Genomic DNA, 22,554 nt, shown 5'->3' with positions numbered 1-22,554 from the left:
TCTTAAAATCTGATTGAAAACCTAACCCTAACCTCAACCCTAACCTTAACCATACTTCTGAATTAATGCCTAACCCTAACATGAAATTAAGACCAAAAGGCACATTTTTTATTTCATGAATTTTTACAATGTAGACAATTCTGACTATGTGGCTGTGGTAAATAGTAACAACCATGCAGATTAGGACATTGCTTTTATACTGTGGTATAGGTCTGTCAGATACCTGAATAATTAATTAAAAGCCTTTGATGCTGAAGTTATCTAAAGAAGTTAGCTGGAGGGAATATAAAATGAACTTTAGAATTATAGATCTGCAAGAAAGACATATTATCCTACCGGAAGCAAGTTAACATAATTTGAAGATCAAAGTAATTGATGTGATGACAGAAATTAAGACTTGATTATGACACTAAGAGGAAATGGGAAGGGGGAAAAAGTAGGGAACTTGTCTGTCGGCCATGTATTAAAGACCAACATTGGTTAAAGAAAATTGTGATGTATTAAAAAGTATACCAGTTTCATTTAAGGACCAAAAAATTGACAGCTGTGCCATACATATTGCAAAATAGTTGGGATTTTCAACGTACCGATTCCATGGCACATGGTGTATGAACTGATCTGCAAAATGACGCCGGATTCAAAATGTATACAGTATACAAAATTCTTACAACCAATAGAATGTTATATATATGGGGGATAGAACACTCCCAGCTCTGCAGATTTAGCTGAGACAGAATCATTAGATACTTTGTTTTGGTACTGTCCATATGTAGCTGGTTTTTGGTCACAAGTCCAGGAATGGCTGAAGCAAACTCTACAAAAAAGGTGATCTGAAAAGTCATAGTCAATCGATCAATAATGTAATATTTTAAATTTACAATATGTAGAAATCATGAGAATAGAAAGGTTTAAAACTTTTGTGAAACACCACAGCACAGTTGAAAAATATATGGCAAATAGATATCCAATATGGATGGTGTTAAGAGATAGATGGGAGGGGTTGAATGGAGCTGAAGGTTGGGAAGAATACAAACTAATAACAAGATAACTAATGTAAAACATACTGTGCCTGTAAAACGCATATAGGTTCAGAACTTTTGTGAAATAAGTAGATTGAAGAGGTTGAGGTTAGAGGAACGACAGGAGTAAAAACAAACAAAATGTAACTATTGTAAAATAGACTGTGTCTATGAAATGTATATAGTATATATAAGTTGAAAGTAGAAGCATAAGTGTTGTTGTTCACTAGTTTACTCCAATTAGGGGAGGGGTGGTAAGGTTAGAAAGTAATAAAGGAAAATCTGTTTTTAAAAAGATGTGTATATACAGTACCAGTCAAAAGTTTGGACACACCTACTCATTCAAGGTTTTTCTTTATTTGTACTATTTTCTACATTGTAGAAGAATAGTGAAGACATCAACACTATGAAATAACACATATCATGAAGAAATTTTTATTATTATCATGAAGTAAAAAAGTGTTAAACAAATCAAAATATATTTGATCTTTGATGTTCCTCAAAGTAACCACCTTCATGGTCGAATTGCTGCAAAGAAATCACTACTAAAGGACACCAATAGTAAGAAGAGACTTGATTAGGCCAAGAAACACGAGCAATGAGCGTTAGACCGGTGGAAATCTTGAGTCCAAATTTGAGATTTTTGTTTCCAACCGCCGTGTCTTTGTGAGACGCAGAGTAGGTGAACGGATGATCCCTGCATGTGTGGTTCCCACCGTGAAGCATGGAGGAGGAGGTGTGATTGTTTAGGGGTGCTTTGCTGCTGACACTCTCTGTGATTTATTTAGAATTCAAGGCACACTTAACCAGCATGGCTACCACAGCATTCAGCAGCATTATGCCATCCCATCTGGTTTGCGCTGAGTTGGACCAATAGCTGTTTTTCAACAGGACATGATCCAACAAACCTCCAGGCTGTGTAAGGGCTATCTGACCAAGAATGAGAGTGATGGAGTGCTGCATCAGATGACCTGGCCTCCACAATCACCCAACCTCAACCCATTTGAGATGGTTTGGTATGAGTTGGACCGCAGAGTGAAGGAAAAGCAGCCAACAACTGCTCAGCATACGTGGGAACTCCATCAAGACTGTTGAAAAAGCATTCCAGGTGAAGCTGGTTGAGAGAATGCCAAGAGTGTGCCAAGCTATCATCAAGGCAAAGGGTGGCTACTTTGAAGAATCTAAAATATATTTTGATTTGTTAAACATTTTGTTGGTTACTACATGATTCCATATGTGTTATTTCATAGTTTTGATGACTTCACTATTACTCTACAATTTAGAAAATAGTGAAAATAAAGAAAAACCCTTGAATGAGTAGTTGTGTCCAAACTTTTGACTGGTACTGTATATACGTACAGTATGTACATGTATTTATCTGTACAGTGGCTTGCGAAAGTATTCACCCCACTTGGCATTTTTCCTATTTTGTTGCCTTACAATCTGGAATGAAATTTTCTTTTTTGGGGGGGGTTGGTATAATTTGATTTACACAACATGCTTACCACTGAAGATATAACATATTTTTATTGTGAAACAAACAAGAAATAAGACAAAAAAACTGGAAACTTGAAAAAAAAAAATGAATACACATGCGCGCACCACTTTCTGGTAATTAATTTTTTAGAATTTTCTGAAACAAGTAATTTTTTTCATTTCACTTCACCAATTTGGACTATTATGTCTATTACATGAAATCCAAATAAAAATCAATTTAAATTACAGATTGTAATGAAAGAAAATAGGAAAATCGCCAAGGGGCTGAAGACTTTTGCAAGGCACTGTATGTATGTATGTAAAAAAAATACACTAATTAATAAATATTGTTTCTATGGAAATGGATAAATGGGAATCTACGATCAATGTAGATATATTAGAATGGTCTCAGTTGTAAGGACAGACGCTATGAGACGAGAAGCAAGTACAAGGAGTGAAGATTTAATGGTTAAACTGACATAACAAAACAAGAACAGCGTCTGGACAGGGGGATCAAAACGACATTAATGTAGACACGGGGAAGAAACTGAGGAAGTGACAGATATAGGGGAGGCAATCAATAAAGTATAAGAGTCCAGGTGAGTCCCATGAAGCGCTGATGCACGTAACGATGGTAACATGTGTGCGAAATGACGGGCTGCCTGGCGCCCTCGAGGGCCAGAGAGGGGGAGCTGGATCAGGCGTGACAGGACCACCCCTCAAGTGGCACCACTTAGCGACCCACCTTGGCGAGCCTGACGGGCCGGCCGAGGGAGGCGTGGGAGTCGGACGAGCCGGCTGAGGCGTGGGAGCCCGACCGGCAGGCCCGAGGCGTGGGAGCCCGACCAGCCGGTCCGAGGCGTGGGAGCCCGACGTGCCAGCCCGAGATGTGGGGTGCCGGCCCGAGGCGTGGGAGCTCGACGTGCCTGCCCGAGGCGTGGGAACCCGAGGTGCCGGCCCGAGACGTGTTAGCTCGACGTGCCGGCCCGAGACGTGGGAGTCTGATGGGCCGACTGAGACATGACGTGGGATGGGAGCCTGATGAGCCGGCTGAGGCGTGGGAGTCTCACGAGCCGGCTGAGGCGTGGGAGTCTGACGAGCTGGCTGAGGCGTGGGAGTCTGACGAGCTGGCTGAGACATGATGTGGGATGGGAGCCTGATGAGCCGGCTGAGGCGTGGGAGTCTGACAAGCCAGCTGAGACATAACGTGGGATGGGAGCCCGACCAGCCAGCTGAGGCGTGGGAGCCCGGCCTGAGGTGTGGGGTGCCGGCCCGAGGCATGGGAGCCTGACGTGACGGCCCGAGGCGTGGGAGCCCGACGTGCCGGCCCGAGATGTGTTAGCTCGACGTGCCGGCCCGAGACGTGGGAGTCTGACGAGCCGGCTGAGACATGACGTGGGATGGGAGCCCGACAAGCCAACTGAGGCACCCCCGGTACCCGGGCCTGACGTCACCAACCCCAACAAAAAAACTCCCTGATGCTTCCGATATTGGTGTCTCCATTCTGTAAGGACAGACGCTGGGAGACGAGAAGCAAGTACAGGGAGTGAAGATTAATGGATAAATGGACATACAGTTGAAGTCGGAAGTTTACATACACTTATTGTGGGAAGCTTCTGGAAGGCTACCCGAAACGTTTGACCCAAGTGAAACAATTTAAAGGCAATGCTACCAAATACTAATTGAGTGTATGTAAACTTCTGACCCACTGGGAATGTGATGAAAGAAATAAAAGCTGAAATAAATCATTCTCTCTACTATCATTCTGACATTTCACATTCTTAAAATAAAGTGGTGATCCAACTGACCTAAGACAGGGAATTTTTACTGGGATTAAATGTCAGGAATTGTGAAAAACTGAGTTGAAATGTATTTGTCGAAGGTGTATGTAAACTTCCAACTTTATAACAAAACATAGAACAGCACCTGGAGAGGGGTAACAAAATGACATTAATGCAGACATGGGGAAGAAACTGAGGAAGTGACAGATATAGGAGAGGCAATCAATAAAGTCATAGAATCCAGGTGAGTTCTATGAAGTGCTCATGCGCGTAATGATGGTGACGGGTGTGCGTAATGATGGGTTGCCTGGTGCCCTTGAGCGCCAGAGAGGGGGAGTGGGGAAGAAGTGACATCAGTAACATAAAAAGGTGTGAATAACTTAATTCTTTGCCCTTGGTGAACTTTTCCAATGTGTTTGCAATGAGCACGGTAAAAACCTGTGGGTGTGCATAAAACAGGGACATAAGGAACCAACTTGAGTTGAAGCATGGAAATTGCCTTTGAGAACCTGATATTGGCTGGTGGAATAGAGGCTAATTGAATTGTTTGCTGCCGAACATTATTCTCTAAAAGACCATGGGGGTTGAGTTTGATATGACATCAGCCCTGTTTGCTTTGTAGTAGTAGAACAAATAGGCAGTGCACTAAATAGGAGATAGAGTGCCATTTGAGACGCAGTCATAGAATGCATAGCATCCTGTTGATAGGGGAATTTCCTACACTCAGGATGACAGTAACCAACGAGGTGTCTATTTCCTGTATGCACAGTATGTATACAAGACTGCATATGTACCACCAGCATATAACAACTCTCTCCACTTCACCAAGGCTGCATCCCAAATGGCACCCTAATCCCTATACAATGCATTGCTTTTTACCAGAGCCCTATAGGGAGTATAGAATCACCCAGAAGAAAAGAAAAGATCAAGAAAAATACACACCCCCCACAGAGAATAGACAAAACATTGACATGACAAGAACAGGCATCAACAGGTTAGGCTGAGCCTTTCACTGACTGCTTGGCTGGGTAGGTGCTCTATTATTCCAGTGAGGAAGTAGTTGGTTGGCATTTGTCAGTTTCCAGCCAGTGAATAGATCCATGTGGAGTATTTGTATAGCCAGACCAGGCTCGCTGTGGAGAGGAGTGGGTTAACTTGACCAGAGAGCAGACCTGGTTGTGTAGCTGTGGAGTGGGTTAGCTTACACTAGTCTTTAGCGCTTGACCAGAGAGCAGTGAAGGAAGTGATAGAATAGAATAGATACTTTATGGACAGGTGGATGGCCCCCACTGTTAGCACTGACTCGCTCGCCAGGCAGGGAGGGCTCTTACCTCTCACGTATAGGTTGGCCGGAGCCGAGTAGCGGGTCCCGGCGCTGTTGACCGCCACACACTCGTACTTGCCCTGGTCCGACTCCTCGCTGTTTTCTATTTGGAGAGCTCCTGAAGGGAGAGGGCACATTGTCAAGCCTCAGAGTCCACTCAGATGGATACATGGTTTGCATATCAAATGGCACCCTATTCCCTACATAGTGCACTATTTTTGACTGTTTGAGCCGTATTCACCCTGGTCAAATGTAGTGCACTATATAGGGAGTAGGGTGACATTTAGGACAAAATGCAGTTAATGCACACTGAAATGTGTGTTCAGACTTACACTACTTCAAACTCACACACACACACACACACACACACACACACACACACACACACACACACACACACACACACACACACACACACACACACACACACACACACACACACACACACACACACACACACACACACACACACACACACACACACACACACACACACACACACACATTTGCCTAAACAAAAATGCAAATAACCAAGCCGACTTTTCGGACAGGTAAGAGGACATTACACTTCTTATTAGGGACCTAAATACTGCAGAAACGATGCAATAGCAATTTCCATGAAGTACTCATATGTGGTATTTAACAGGAACTATAGCTCATCCTGATGTTACAGTAAGACTGGACAGAGGAGAAAAGCAAATCAAGTAAGAAAAATACATTGAGTGCCAGTGAGGAATTCTAAACCTGCTGTCTCATAAACAAGAAAACATATCTTTATCTTCTCACTTTTCAATACTAAAGTCCAATACAGGCCTAAGCCATTCTGTGAGTAATGTTAGTACAGAGAGATGGGAATCCCTAAGAGTTCTGCTGTACTTTAACGATCTCCCCATCACTCCGCCAAAGCTTCAGCCTTCAGGCTCACAGATGAACTAGCCACAAATCACTAATCAATTCTGCTTTGTTCACCACTGATTAGTTCTTATCACCTGCTCTACTGTTAGTGACAGTGAGGACGGGAACCATTTTTCAAACAGTGAGGAAACAAATGAGAAAAAACAGACTAGGGGAGTGAAAGACTCTTTTATTCCTACTCTTGTCGACAGTCCTCTTTGGCCGTCCCTGTCTAAAACGGATGACACATGAAGACTGGATCAGGAACATAACACTTACCTGTTCCGGCTCACTCTGAGTGATCACGTGGTTTATCATTTTCTTTTACCATTTACCAAAGCATACATCCCAGTGCATTTTCCTTTATACAATGAACAATTATTCATATACAGTAGACTCTGGATCGGTTTTGACAGACAACATGACTGTGTGTCAGGTGTTCATGTACAGGGATGCTCTTGATCGTGATGTTACACACGTCATGCAGTTTGAGATCAGTGACGGAATATTAATCGAAAATAAATGTGAGAATATATTTCAGAAATGAATCTGAAATGCATCATATGGGATGAGTTTGTCACACAACTGCTGATAAAATTTGGACATAGAAATAAAAGTGTGCGGTGACATCCATGTGAATCTGGAGTTAGGTGAGATGGATGGGCGCCCAGAGATATCTGCATCCAGCAGCCACCATGTTACGTCAATCATCTAGAGGATTCTGCCTGAGATGTTTATCCTGCTGCTACAAACGTCACATATACGCAGACAAGCTTCCGATTGGCTCATTCATACCCCCTCTCCCCTGTAACTACCCCCCCTCCCCCCCACACACACACAGAGCCCAACTCAGGTAAGACTTTCTTCCCTCCAAGACATTTCCTTTCCATATCACAATGCAATTGTGTCAGAATGATAATGAGAGACGTGTTTGATGTACAGTTCTCTTTCCAAGGTCTTAGCTTTCTCCCTCTAGCCTTAACTTCTAGTGATCAACGCTTGGTGTAGGCCAGGGCAATCCTGTCTCCGATGTGAGCAGAGGAACGCAGCAGTGGCTGGTTATTGCCACATAGTTAAATCTAGAAAAGGATAATATGTATTACCCTTTCCATTCCTCTTTGATTGGATCTTGTGGAACCCATTTTAAATGTATCCCAAACGACAACCTATTACCTATACCGTGCACTACTTTTGTCAAGGGCCCATTGGGCTCCGGTCAAAAGTAACGCAATATAGCGAATATGGTGCCATTTGGAACACGTTTCCTTTCAGCACGTCTTCATGGCAGTGAGACCCCTTGATGAGATGAGATGTTCTTTATCTCTGGAGAGAGACGACGAGATGAGCAGCAGGCAAATGGGGAAGTTCATTCTGACCCAATCACCGAAGCCTGCTCTCGCTTTTCTCCCTTGTATAAAATAAGCCAGAGGTATAAGACAACTTCTCAATCAGAGAGATGGTCTGCTTCCCCAATGGCACCCTATTCATAGTGCACTACTTTTGACTAGGGCACTATGTAGCGAACAGGGTGCCATTTGAGGCGCAGCCATGGAGATTCTAGGACCCTCAATAAAGAGTGTAGCTAGCTGCCAGAAGCTCCACTCTCACTCTGCCCAGCGAAGTTGAACCTTTAATAATGCAATCTAGTACCTCTTCCTCCTTCCTGCCTCTGACTACAGCCTCTCAGGACAGTGCTCAGACAGGGGTCAGCGTTGACCACCTCATAAACACATCACAGACTACTAATCATAGCAGGTGTCAATCCCGCCATACGTTGGGAATGGAAATACAGTAATGTCAGGCTCATCGCGAGGAGTCCAGGAATATAAAAACTGAAAGAGTGGTCAAGAGATCGCGATCTACGCTCAGGATAGAGCTGCCATTCAAAATATGAATCGTATGTTGTGTTAATCTACAGTTTAAGCAGGTCCATCTTTCTATGAAGTTACAGTTTTCTTAGGTGAACGTTAAGACGGTTTAATTTGAGTGGGATGTCTAGTAAGGATTTTGTAGATTCGTTCTTTGACGTTTGTGTTTTTAGAGGTGCCATTGACCAGACAGACTTACAAAGGGTCATGTACTGATGTGGAGAAGGAGCCAGGGCCCAGAGAGAGAGTGAGACAACTGGTGATGAGGACATCGTGAGGTGAAAGGAGGAGGGAATGGAGGAGGAGAATGAGGACGAGGACAGGAAGGATGACATGAGTGGACAGTTTTCTGTGTACCCAGCATTCTTACCTCTGATTGGTGTACCACCTGGAGAGGTAATGTGAATGCAAATAAGATTAGAGAGAAGCATTAGTACAAAGATGAGAGAAAGAAAGAAAGAAAGAAAGAAAGAAAGAAAGAAAGAAAGAAAAAAAGAGAAGAAACGGCAGAGTGAAGAAGAACTTGAGTATTGAATTCCAGAAGCTATTTCTCCCTCAACATGTTTATAAAAAAAATTGCTTTTTACATTTCTGGATGTAACACAAGTTTGTGTTTTGTTGCGTTGGGTGAGCGTACCAGAGTGGTAACAGAGTGGTAACTCTGACTAAGCCGGTTATCTGTAACCAGTACTTATTTCGTAATATCCTAGTACTGACTGCCTATTTTCTGAATACCCGACTACTTCTGCTCTGCACTTGCCTGCTGTGTGCTATAATCCTGACTCTTTATGTTGTGTACACCTGGATATTTGTTTTCCCCCCATAATTGTTTATGCTATACACCTGGCTATTTGTGCTACTGAGCTGTCAGTCTGCTATGATTGCAAAGCTACTTATTCTCCCCACCTGCTTGTTTGTGTTAACACCTGGCCATCAACATCAACCTTGAATAGTGATCCACTGTCCACCCAAAACAGGCCTGTTTCTGGCTGTTACCTAAGACATTCTGATAATGTCTACAGACTAACTCTAGACAGGTTAACTAATCTGGGCTCTTCAGCTTCCTGTCGTAATGAGGTTAACACAAACACAGGCTACAACAGTATCTGATGTAATACTAAGAAACCTGTGCCCTGGAATACAGTAGCCTAAGTTGTGATATTGCTGCTGCATTGTGAGAGAAAGTCTTAGGTGGGTGCAGTGTTATTCGCATACTGAAACATCTCAATATGACTAAGTTACAGCGGTTAAAATCACATGTTTAAACATGTGTATTGAACAGGCCATATAAAATACATTTTTATTAATTATCCTTTTTTTGTGGACCACCCTCTAACTAATTAGCTGCATATTTTGTCTTCACAAATAATACATTGTTTGATTTCATTGATTATTCCTGTAGTTGTTAGTGCGGGGTCATTTGGGCATATTTAGTCATATGCGACAAACGTTGGAGGAGTCGGTTTGGTTACTATACAGATACACACGATCTGGATAATAAATCCAAACCAGTATCCACTCATTAAACAGGAGCATAGAGGTGGAGGTGAGGGGTTGAGAGAAGAGGACGGAGAGCCCCCTAAAAGCTGTGTGTCCCATGTTGATGAGGTCATCAGCAGCTTAAAGAGGACTGGGTCTACGCTGAGACCTGCCAGGACAGACATACAGCCTCCATGTACTGAGCTGAGGTTGGTTTTAGTTCAGTATGAATATCACATGCTTTGTCCATGACAGATTTCAGTGTAGCAGGTACTAGGTAAATTGTGAAAAATAATGGTACTTTATTATGTTTTCGCAATATCCTGGATACAGTAGGCAGGTATTCATTTTCCTATATGGTGAAGAAATACATTGGGGTTAATGCACAACAATAACCTATTACCGTGGAATTAATTAGTCCATGCTCTGCCTTCACAAGGACATAATATTATGACCGTATATATTTAACACATTTTATCATGTCATCATTAACCATATACATATTCATAATAATTCAAGGATGGCATAATAAAACTCAGCTAATTATGTTACTAGCAGGCTGCAGTGGAGAGAATCACCAATCACCTAGGCTGTGTCCCAAATGACCCACTTTTTCCTATATAGTGTACTACATTTGATTAAAGCCCCTTTCAAAAGTATTGCACTATAAAGGGAATGAGGTGCACTATAAAGAGGAAAAGGTGAGTCAGGAGGACCCAGAAGTGTTTGAGTGACTACTCCACACACAGAGCCGTGGCCTGGTACACCTGCTACTCCAGGAGTATTTACCGGAAAGGATAGAGGTTTAGCCACTTCTAGAGACACTAATCCTCCTCCTCTTCCACTCCTACCCCTCCCCCGCACCTCTCTTCCTCCCTATCAGATCCCCAGGACAGCAGAGGAGGAGTGTCAGGATGAGTGTCTGTTTGCTTTTTGTGTGGCCTGCATTGTAAACAGTGTTGATCGATGTCAGGGGCCAGACTTCCTGGTTTGGACAAGCCTATCGGTAATTACCGGGAGACAATGACATGTTTAAGGCTGCATCCCAAATGTCACCCTATGTAGGGAATAGCATGCCATTTGGGATGTAACCTTAGTAGAGGTGGGACAGAGCTCTGAGCTTCATTTGACGCAAAGGACACATACTGACTTGTCTTTCATTTTCTACCAGAGTGCAAAGGTCTCAAATGGAAAATTTTGGCTATTAGCATTCCTTGATGGATAAAAGGTCCTATAATAGGGATACTAATTCATGAGCAAATGTAATCTCACGAGCGCGTAATGAATTGTATTGGAACAAATAAATTGCTTGAATGTCAAGTTGACCTCTGACAGACATTTAGCGAACGGGCAGCACTTAAAAAAGAAGAGAAAAAAGAGACATGCCCATTTGTGCTTGACTGCAGTCGGATTATGATGCATCCCAAATGGTACACTTTTCCCTACATAGTGCCCTACTTTCGACCAGAACCCAGGGCTCTGGTCAAAAGTAGTGCACTATGATGGGAATAAGGTTACAGTTAGGATGCAGCCGATGTGTGACGAGGAAGGCAAGCCAGCGCTATGAACCAAATTGAAGAAAATTGCAGTGCTGTCATGTTAATAATACATCATGGCGGGAGGATCTGTCTTCACCTGAGGCCTCTGCAGCTGAAGCCTGCCTGGGGAAATCCTCCAGCTTCCACAGGCTTCAAAGCTCCACATAGTCTGTGTCCCAAATGGCATCCTATTCTCTTTATATCCCTTTATAGTGCACTGCTTTTGACCAGAGCCCTATAGAGCTCTATACAGGGGATACGGTGCCATTTACAATGCAGACCAGAGATATCCTACAGCTTCTCTCAGCCTTTCCTCTCTCTGTGTCTGTGGATAGGAGCCAGAGGTGAAACACTGCAATTATACCTCTGTTTCTATATTATATTCTATGCTGCCAGGGCTGGGGTTCAATAGTTGATGCCTATCTGGAATGCTTTAGGAGGTTGCATTGATGCTAAGGGTTTAGGGAGTAGGGAGCCGGACTCCAACATTTTCATGAACTGTTTCCCCCTCAAAACTGACTGTAGGGAGGGTATAGGCCTGTAGTACAAAGGTATGAAGTCCACAGCCGGACAGCTTTGCTGCGCCAGCCTTACTAACTAAATAAGTGCTTGGAAACAGGCCACCTTTCTGAGTTGTACTGAGCCTTGTGGTTAGTTATAATGTTAAGACGAATGGCTGCCTGCATCTGGTACTGAAGGCACCACAGGCACAGAACAGCAGCAGCAATCCCTTTCAGGAGCCACTGAGGGAATTACAGAGCTGTATGCAGTTAAATTAAAGTAGAGAAACATTTATTCACAACTTTAAGGAGTGATTTGGCAATTACATTTTAATAAAAAAAAAATACATTCTACACAAATAGATGCATATTCTCATCATTGTTCAACACAGCATTGGAATATATATTGAATTTCAGTGATTTTATTGGGTGGGTTTGACATGGTGCAAAATACTGTGTGTGTGTGTTTCTCAGAAATAACCATGTACAGTATGTGGGGACCGTGCGGAGACTCTGTACCTGAGCGGAGCTGTTTGATTCTTCCGTTGCTGCTGTTGATATCTACAGGGAGGAAGTCCTTGAACCAGGAGATCTCTGGGTCGGGGTTGCCACTAGCAGCACACAGCATGGTGGCTGTACGGGTCCGCTCTACTACCTTCAGCTGGGGTCCCATATCTATGGTGGGGAACCCATGGGGAATCTGGTCCTCTGGAGACACACAGAGAGAGAGTGGTGGTTAGTGTATATGATATACTGTATATAGTACAATGATAGTTTTAATGTAAGTGGACCCTGACACGAGTGAACATAGCTTGCTGGTAGTCCCTGGTATAAAAAAGTTGAGAAACACTGAACGAAGGCACCAGTCATCCATTAAATGCATTCTCTCTCTCACACACACACACACACACACACACACACACACACACACACACACACACACACACACACACACACACACACACACACACACACACACACACACACACACACACACACACACACACACACACACACACACACACACACACACACACACACACGCACACACACAGCCTGTGACTTCTTTCCTTCACATCTTGATATGTGAGACCACCCCATCAGTCATGGTCTGTGCTCTCCTCTGTGATTGGCCTGTTCATCCCACAGCCTTGAGCTGCAGTGAGGTGGTTGCCTTTAAAACACTGTGAAATACATCCCCAATGTAAATATCGCTAGGCCAAGGCGTGACTAATCCACCTATGGAATTTCTCGTCATGGATCTGTGGAGAGTGAGGCCGGAGTGCGAGACGCAATTTCACTCTGGATGAATTGCATTCAGAGAGAGAGGGTCCCCTGCTTTCCCAGGTATGATCATCTGGAAGGATAAGTGTGGCCAAATGCCAGCCTCTGTCAAATTCTGCATAAAAACGTAATACAATCAATGCCTGAAATCCCTTTCCATGCTTCCCTTCTTCTCCCTTGTGTGTGAAAGGAGGAAATACACCCCATCTCCAGGTACTCTAGAAAAGGAAAGCGCTGAAGGAAATAAATTTGAAGGACCTTGAAATAACTGATGCAGAAGCTTAGGATATCTACAGTATATACTGTAAGTAAACGGGTGTAGACTGGACCAGGACAAGGATCAGTACCAGGCATAAACTTTGTTGTTGTACTTTTTACCCCTTTTTCATGATATCCAATTGGTAGTTACAGTCTTGTCCCATTGCTGCAACTCCCGTACGGACTTGGGAAAGACGAATGTTGAGAGCAACGCGTCCTCCGAAACACGACCCCGCCAAGCCACAGTGCTTCTTGACACACTGCTCGCTTAACTCGGAAGTCAGCCGCACCAACGTGTCGGAGGAAACACCATACAACTGGCAACCGAAATCAGCGTGCATGTGCCCGGCCCACCACAAGGAGTCACTAGAGTGCGATGGGATAAGGACATACTAGCCGGCCAAACCCTCCCCTAACCCGGATGACCCTGGGCCAATTGTGCGCCACCTCACGGGTCTCCTGGTCGCGGCTAGCTGCGACACAGCCCGGGATCAAACCCGGATCTGAGTGATGGCTCTAGCACTGTGATGCAGTGCCTTAGACTGCTGTGCCACTCGGGAAGCTCAAGCTTCATGTTTTTATTGAAACCTGTTTAATTCGCCGTGTTTTTCTGTTTAAATAAAAACTCAACGTTAATCGAACCCTGCCCCTTTTCCAAGTTTGTTGCAGTTACAGTAATTAACAGGCTTCAATGGGACAAGCTAGAGTACAGTAACTTGAACGCTTGATGGATAAGTGAAAATGCAAAAGACATCGGCAACCGTGACAGACAGCAGCCAAGCCTGTATTGATGAGCAAGGTGATGTGACAACAGTATATGCGTCCCAAATCACACCCTATCTCCTATGTAGTGCAGTACTTTTGGCCAGAACTGTGTGGTACCTGGTCAAAAGTAGTGCACTATAAAGGGAATGGGGTACCATTTGGGGACGCATGCCACCACCTGTCGTTACCCTTGTATGACAGTAACCTGAGGCAGTGTGAACAATGATGACGCTGTGATTCTGTCAATACCAGGTACTACAGAGGGGAAAGTCAATAGCAGGTAGTGTAAAGAGGGGGTAATTTATTAGGATGAGGGTGTCTATTAGTCTATTAGTCCTGTAAAGAAACAGAATGGGAAAGGGAAGGGAAAGGGGATACCTAGTCAGTTGGACAACTGGATGCATTTAATGTGTCTTCTGCATTTAACCCAACCCCTCTGAATCAGAGAAGAAAACCTCAAAAGTGAAAGGACAATAATTGTTTCCCCAATGGCACCCTATTTCCTTTATAGTGCCCTACCTTTGGCCAGAAACCTATGGGTCATTTTTGGTTAATTTGGGATGCACACAATGATACAAACGTCTGGCTCAGAAGAGTAAAGGACAGTTCAGAGAGACACTGGGAAACCCTCTAATAAAGAGACTGGCTGTGAAAGGGAGGTGGGATCCCATGGAGAGAAAGAGACACATGAACCCTGAGGACTCTGAGGAGGGGCTGGCTGGCTATGGGAAACAACTGTCATATGAATCAGGGGACTGAAGAAAGGGGTTAGCTGGCTGGCTGGCAGGTTGGCAGACTGTCTTGCTGATTGTCACTGGGAAACACCTACAGTAGCCTATCAGTGTTGCTCCTCCCTGGGCTCTTAGGCTCTGACTTAGGTAAGAACTGCCTGTTCTCTCCCCCCTCACACAATAAGAGCTGGAGCTCCATGAGTTGTCGTCTCTATACCCACTTAGAGGTTAATTGTCGACTGGCAAGGATGCCTTGAAGTTCTGTGAGGAACCATTTGCCCCGAGGAAGCCTTTGTCTTTTCAGTGTCTCACTAAGAGATGACATACTGTAATAGTACCCCAAGGGGAGCTGGGGATGTGGCCTGGTCATTATCAATATGGAGGAGAGGGAGGAAAGAGGGAAACGCAGCCTTCTTAGAATGCCATTGCAAATTATTTAAACTGTTTCAAATCCCATTCTTGCTGTCTGACCATCTCTGTCTCTGCTCCCATACCATACCTGGGAGAGAAAAAAGAAATTCACATGCCCCGCATGCTTCAGCAACTAATCCCATAGGTTCCTTTACTGTCGCGGTCTTAAGGGAATACTGACTGTCGGCTTTGCGGTCTGTAGGAAACAACATCTACACTTCGCTGATCCTCAACACTGAGGACCCACGAGGGTGCGTGCTCAGCCCCCTCCTGTACTCCCTGTTCACCCATCACTTCGTGGCCATGCATGCCTCCAACTCAATCATCAAGTTTGCAGACGACACAACAGTAGTGTGCTTGATTACCAACAACGACGAGACAGACTACAGGGTGAGGGCTCTCGGAGGGCTCTCGGAGTGTGGTGTCAGGATAACAACCTCTCACTCAACGTCAACAAAACAAAGGAGATGATCGTGGACTTCAGGAAACAGCAGAGGGAGCAAGAAATCTGTCATTTCCAGCTACAATAGTAATTTACAACACTAACAATGTCTACACTGTATTTCTGATCAATTTAATGTTATTTTAATGGACAAAAAATGTGCTTTTCTTTCAAAAACAAGGACATTTCTAAGTGACCCCAAACTTTTGAATGGTAGTGTACGTTATTCCAGCAGCAGACTATGATCGTTAATGTCAAAGTTGTACTGAAGTCTAACAAGACAGCCCCCACAATAATTGTATCATCAATTTCTCTGTCAATCATCAGTCATTTGTGCAAGCGCTGTGCTTGTTGAGTGTCCTTGCCTATAAGCGTGCTGAAAGTCTGTTGTCAATTTGTTTCCTGTGAAACTGCATTGTATCTGGTCAAACACCATTTTTTCCAGAAGTTTACAAAGGGTCGGTAACAGGCTGATTGGTCGGCTATTTGAGCTAGCAAAGGGGGCTTTACTATTCTTGGGTAGCGGAATTACTTTAGCTTCCCTCCTGGCCTGAGGGCACACACTTTCTAGTAGGCTTAACTTGAAGAAGTGGGAAATAGGAGTGGCAATATCGTCCGCTATTATCCTCTGTTATTTTCCGTCCAGATTGTCAGACCCCGGTGGCTTGTCATTGTTGATGGACAACAATAATTTTTCACCTCTTCCACACTGACTTTACGGAATTCAAAAGTACAATTCTTGTCTTTTATAATTTGGTCTGATATACTTGGATGTGTAGTGTCAGCATTTGTTGCTGGCATGTCATCTCTAAGTTTGCTTATCTTGCCAATGAAAAAGTCATTAAAGTAGTTGGCAATATCAGTGAGGTTTGTGATAAATGAGCCATCTGATTCAATGAATGAAGGAGCCGAGTTGGCTTTTCTCCCCAAAATGTCATTTAAGGTGCTCCAAAGCTTTTTACTATCATTCTTTATCTAGTTCATCTTTGTTTCATAGTATAGTTTATTTACATTTTATTTAGCTTAGTCACATGATTTCTTAATTTGCAGTACGCTTGCCAATCAGTTGAGCTGCCAGATTTATTTGCTATACCTTTTGCCTCATCCCTCTCAACCATAAAATTCTTAAATTCCTCATCAATCCAAGGGGATTTAACAGTTTTTACAGTCATTTTCTTAATGACTGCATGCTTATTATTAACTGGAATAAGCAATTTCAGAAATGTGTCAAGTGCAGCGTCTGGTTGCTCCTCATTACACACCACAGACCAGCAAATATTGTTTACATAATCAACATATGAATCACTACAAAACGTATTGCGTGACCTCTTATACACAATATTAGGCCCGGCCTTTGGAACTTTAGTTTTCCTAGATATGACTATTATATTGTGATCACTACATCCTATGGATTTGGATACTGCTTTAAATCAAATGTCTGCAGGATTAGTAAAGATGTGATCAATACGTGTTGATGATTTCATTCCTGTGCTGTTTGTAAATACCCTGGTAGATTGACTGACAACCTGAACCAGGCTGCAGGCACTGGTTACAGTTTGAAGATTTTTCTTGAGTGGACAGCCAGTCGATATTTAAAATCACCCAGAAAATATACTTCTCTGTTGATGTCACATACATGATCAAGCATTTCACACATATTATCCAGATACTGACTGTTAGCAGTTGGTGGTCTATAGCAGCTTCCCACCAGAACGGGCTTTAGGTGAGGCAGATGAACCTGTAGTCATATTACTTCAACAGTATTTAACATTAGATCGTCGCTAACCTTTATATGAACGTGGTTCTTTCTACAGACCGCAACACCACCCCCGTTGGCATTTCTGTCTTTTCTGTAAATGTTCTAACCATGTATTGCTAGTACCACTGTATCATCAAAGGTATTATGTTAGTGAGTTTCAGAGATACTCAGATTATGAATGTCATCTGCTACAAGCAAGTTATTGACATCATGGACTGCATATGCTGCATATGTTAATATGGAGGTACTGAGGTACTGGAGGTACTGAGGTGCCGTTCCCCTCACAGCTCCGTAGGCAAGCACCATGGTGCTTGCCTACCGAGCTGTGAGGGGAACGGCACCTCAGTACCTCCAGGCTCTGATCAGGCCCTACACCCAAACAAGGGCACTGCGTTCATCCACCTCTGGCCTGCTCGCCTCCCTACCACTGAGGAAGTACAGTTCCCGCTCAGCCCAGTCAAAACTGTTCGCTGCTCTGGCCCCCCAATGGTGGAACAAACTCCCTCACGACGCCAGGACAGCGGAGTCAATCACCACCTTCCGGAGACACCTGAAACCCCACCTCTTTAAGGAATACCTAGGATAGGATAAAGTAATCCTTCTGACCCCCCCCCCCCCCCCTTAAAAGATTTAGATGCACTGTTGTAAAGTGGCTGTTCCACTGGATGTCATAAGGTGAATGCACCAATTTGTAAGTCGCTCTGGATAAGAGCGTCTGCTAAATGACTTAAATGTAAATGTAAATGTAATATGGCTATTTGTAGCACTTTTCTGGGATGCTTGATTGTTTTTAATGCTTTACTGGGAAGCTTATCAGAAGTAGACTTGCTCATGTTATTTGTATTGGAGCCGAGAGGTCTTCCTACTATGGCACACCGCCTCAGTGCTAACAGTGTAACTCTGGTTCATAGGCTCATGATTACTGCATACAACAGAGGTATTCAGGGAAATTAGGGGGACATAAATTAAGCTACTTACATTGTGTCTGCCAACACCCCTAGAATAATGTATATTGAATGCAGCATTATGCCGACTCATTGTCACAATGGTAGGGATTAACTGAGCTGGTCTTGGGTCATTGATAAGTCATTGTTTCAACGCAGCCTTGGAAGAGTCTAGGAGACAAGATGATTTGGATGGACTCTGTCATTCCTGTAGAGTATCTTCTGTTTCCAGAAGGTGTCAAAGTTATCTATACAAGTGACTCCAGCAGAGCTACAATAATCTTTTAGCCAGATGTGTTTTGCCAGTAGCCTGCTGAATCTTTCACACCCACGGTCCAACGATGGTACTGGACCTGAAATGATTGGCTGTTTTTTGGAGTATTTTAATTCTAAAATTAGTTCTTTAAAATCCACTTTCAGATGTTCTGAGCTAGCCCTCCTGATGTCGTTTGACCCCACATGGACGACAACAGTGTCAGCTCCCAGCATCTGTCATAGAACAGTCAGGAGCAGCCTTGTGATATCCTGTACTCGTGCTCGTGGGTAGCACAGGGTTTTTGCCTTGTGAACCGAGATGTTTCTCACCATAGAGCTGCCTATGATGACAGCTGGCTATGTTAAATGGCAGCCTCACGGTCTGATGAGGGTGGGAGCTCCGGGGATCTGAACCCGAGGTAGAGAGGAGACTGGAGAGGAAGACAGGACAGAGGACGAAGACGCAGGTACTTCCAGATCCGATCTTGAATGGGAAGCCCCAAATGAAGAAGGCGCTGGAACCTCTGGATCCAGAGCGGCAAAGCCGTTTCTGGTCTGTGTCAGGTCGGGCTCAACATCTCCAAGGAGACCCCCGTTGCCAGAGGACGCTTACTTCAACTTCCACGGCGAGTGACACATCTCCATGGTTGGTTGGTTGGTTGAGTCGAGAACAGCTTCGTTTTCCAGGGAAGGGGGAGACCCCGTCGGGGATGGTACCCTGCCGAGCACCGGCCAGTTGGCTGTGGAGAGCCGACACGGCGGCGACACTTCCACCAGACCAGAGCGGCGTCCGGCTACTGGCGTGTGTGGATTCCCCAGTAGCTTGTGAAGGTTTGCTACTTCGTTGCTAATATGGTAAACAATATTTCATGGAATGGGTTAACGTTAGTATAAGAGCAGCATAAATGTATAGTGTAGAACAGTCATGGACTGCAATAGAACACCCAGTCCACTTCTACCGTCTGTGACTACACATAACTTAGCTACAGTGATGGATCATTGTCATACAGATATTACTTTGCAATCCCGAACATGACACGTCAGCGACACTTCCCAAACTACCAGACAATTCCACCCTTGCCACTGCACCTTGACCCATAGTCAGGTGAGGCCTGGTTGATTGGTCTCTCTGAGAGAGAGAGAAGCTTCGTTTGAAATGGTATCCTATTCACTAGATTGTGTTCTACTTTTTCTGACCAAACCTAATGCACTATAAGGGAAAAAGATGCCATTTCAGACACAGCCAGAGTCTGACCTCAGTGTAATGGCTGGTGGTTGAGACGTGTGATGCTCAGGGCATGCTGCGAGAGAGGAGCAGAGAGGGCCTCTCCACACTGAGACTATTGTTCTCTACAATGCTTCTGTGACAAGGTGTTTGGCACAGGTTACAGCCACAGATTCCTCTTGTAATGCACCAGCCTGTTTCGTCAAGAGCACACAGAAACACGATCAGCCCAGATGAAGACAGGCCCGGGGGGGACAAGAGGATGGGGAGGTAGAAGGGATGTGGACGGATGTTTGAGGTGGAGAGTGGTAGAGACACACAGAGCTAAAGGTACACAGTACAAAATAATTATTGGGATTCAGCACACGGCGAGTTAAAATCCTTATTCTAAAATTGATTAAATTGTTTTTACCCCCTCGTCAATCTACACACAATACCCCATAATGACAAAGCAAAAACAGGTTTTTAGAAATGTTTGCTGAAATGTCACATTTACATAAGTATTCAGACACTTTACTCAGTACTTTGTTGAAACATCTTTGGCAGCAATTACAGCATCAAGTCTTCTTGGGTATGACGCTAGAAGCTTGGCACACCTGTATTTGGGGAGTTTCTCCAATTCTTCTCTGCAGATCCTCTCAAGCTCTGTCAGGTTGGATGGGGAGAGTTGCAGCACAGCTATTTTCAGGTCTCTCCAGAGATGTTTGATCAGGTTCAAGTCCAGGTACTGACTGGGCAACTCAAAGACATTCAGAGACTTGTCCTGAAGCCACTCCAACGTTGTGTGTGCTTAGGGTCGTTGTCCTGTTGGAAGGTGAACCTTTGCCTCTGTCTGAGGTCCTAAGCGCTCTGGAGCAGGTTTTCTTGAAGGATCTCTCTGTACTTTGCACCGTTCATCTTTGCCTCGATCCTGACTAGTCTCCCAGTCCCTGCCTCTGAAAAACATCCCCACAGCATGATGCTGTCACCACCATGCTTCACCGTAGGGATGTTGCCAGGTTTTCTCCAGACATGACGCTTGGCATTCATGCCAAAGAGTTCACTCTTGGTTTCATCAGACCTGAGAATCTTGTTTCTCATTGTCTGAGAGTCTTTAGGTGCCTTTTGTCAAACTCCAAGCGGGCTGTCATGTTCCTTTTACTGAGGAGTGGCTTCCATCGGGCCTGATTGGTGGAGTGCTGCAGAGATTGTTGTCCTTCTGGAAGGTTCTCCCATCTCCACAGAGGAACTCTAGAGCTCTGACAGAGTGACCATTGGGTTCTTGGTCACCTCCCTGACCAAGGCCCTTCTCCCCACCGATTGCTCAGGAACCACCAAGACTCTTCAGCTGTAGGAAGAGTCTTGGTGGTTCCAAACTTCTTCCATTTAAGAATGGAGGCCACTGTGTTCTTTGTGTTCTTTTTGGTACCCTTCCCCAGATCTCTGCCACTACACAATCCTGTCTCAGAGCTTTACGGTCAATTCCTTTGACCTCATGTAGACAGGTGTGTGCATTTCCAAATCATGTCAAATCAACAGAATTTACCACAGGTGGACTCAGGTTGTAGAATCATCTAAAGGATGATCAATGGAAACAAGATGCACCTGAGCTCAATTTCGAGTCTCATAGCAAATGATCTGAATACTTATGTAAATAAGGTATTTCTGTTTTTTTTTCTAAGCTTCCAAAAACCTGCATTCACTTTGTAAATATGGGGTGTTGTATGTAGATTGCTGAGAATTTGTATATATTTAATCCATTTTTAGAATAAGGCTGTAAGGTAACAAAATCTGGAAAAGGTCAAGGGGTCTGAATTCTTTCCGAAGGCCCTGTATATATAGGTCCCACTTAAAAAGTGTTAAATCAACAGTTTTTAAAGTGTAGATTTATTTTACACTGCACAGTTTAGACAGATAACATTTTAGCATTGTTCAGATTTGAAAAAAACACTAAGCAGTGTTGTGCCCTTAACACTCCTAGTGTTAAAAATGTACATTCTTACAGTGTTAATCCATATACCAATTAAACTTTTCACCGTTGGAAAATGAACGTCTACGGCTCTAATGCTTTATTTCCACTAATGTACTGATAAACCAAAATTTAACAGTACATACTGTACTGTACCTTTTTTACAGTAATTTACAGGTAACTGGCTGCCAGTAAGTTACCGTAAAAACACGTTTTTTACAGTGTAACTAGGCATTGAGGGACATAGGCAGTAAGTAGGTATTTGTACAGGTGTGTAACATGTATAAAGAAGATGTATGAAGCAGAGTTTATGTTCTTTGTTAGACCTCGGGGGCAGACATAGTGATGACTGTGTGTATCTCTCACCCTCCCTGATGTCTACCACTCCTTAATGACCTATTCTGCTACCCTCTCTAGCTCACTCTGACTGTCTGACAAAGGAACATGCAGGACTACAAGTCAGCACAGTCGGCAACATCTCCCCTGAATTGCTGGAGTGCCCTGAAATGGCGGGCCCCTGCACCGGTGATATATATATATATATATATATATATATATATGTGTGTGTGTGTGTGTGTGTGTGTGTGTGTGTGTGTGTGTGTGTGTGTGTGTGTGTGTGTGTGAGAGTGTGAGAGTGTGAGAGTGTGAGTGTG

General features: G+C 43.9%; 1 protein-coding gene across 12 annotated transcripts in view; it reads right to left on the bottom strand.

Annotated features, from left to right (window-relative positions):
• Window positions 1-22,554, bottom strand: part of ptprfa (protein tyrosine phosphatase receptor type Fa) — a gene marked incomplete in the record, with an annotated part of 430,527 nt that overhangs the window by 133,278 nt on the left and 274,695 nt on the right. For 9 of the 12 annotated variants that reach the window (XM_055923138.1, XM_055923140.1, XM_055923143.1 and 6 more), the window contains 3 exon segments: window positions 5,608-5,718; window positions 8,733-8,750; window positions 12,399-12,587. In XM_055923138.1, coding sequence (XP_055779113.1) covers window positions 5,608-5,718; window positions 8,733-8,750; window positions 12,399-12,587 — 318 coding nt within the window. 12 annotated transcript variants of the gene reach the window in all.

Source organism: Salvelinus fontinalis, chromosome 5, assembly GCF_029448725.1.
Source record: "Salvelinus fontinalis isolate EN_2023a chromosome 5, ASM2944872v1, whole genome shotgun sequence".
NCBI classification, from domain to species: Eukaryota; Metazoa; Chordata; class Actinopteri; order Salmoniformes; family Salmonidae; genus Salvelinus; species Salvelinus fontinalis.
This window is presented reverse-complemented; position numbering and strand designations above follow the sequence as displayed.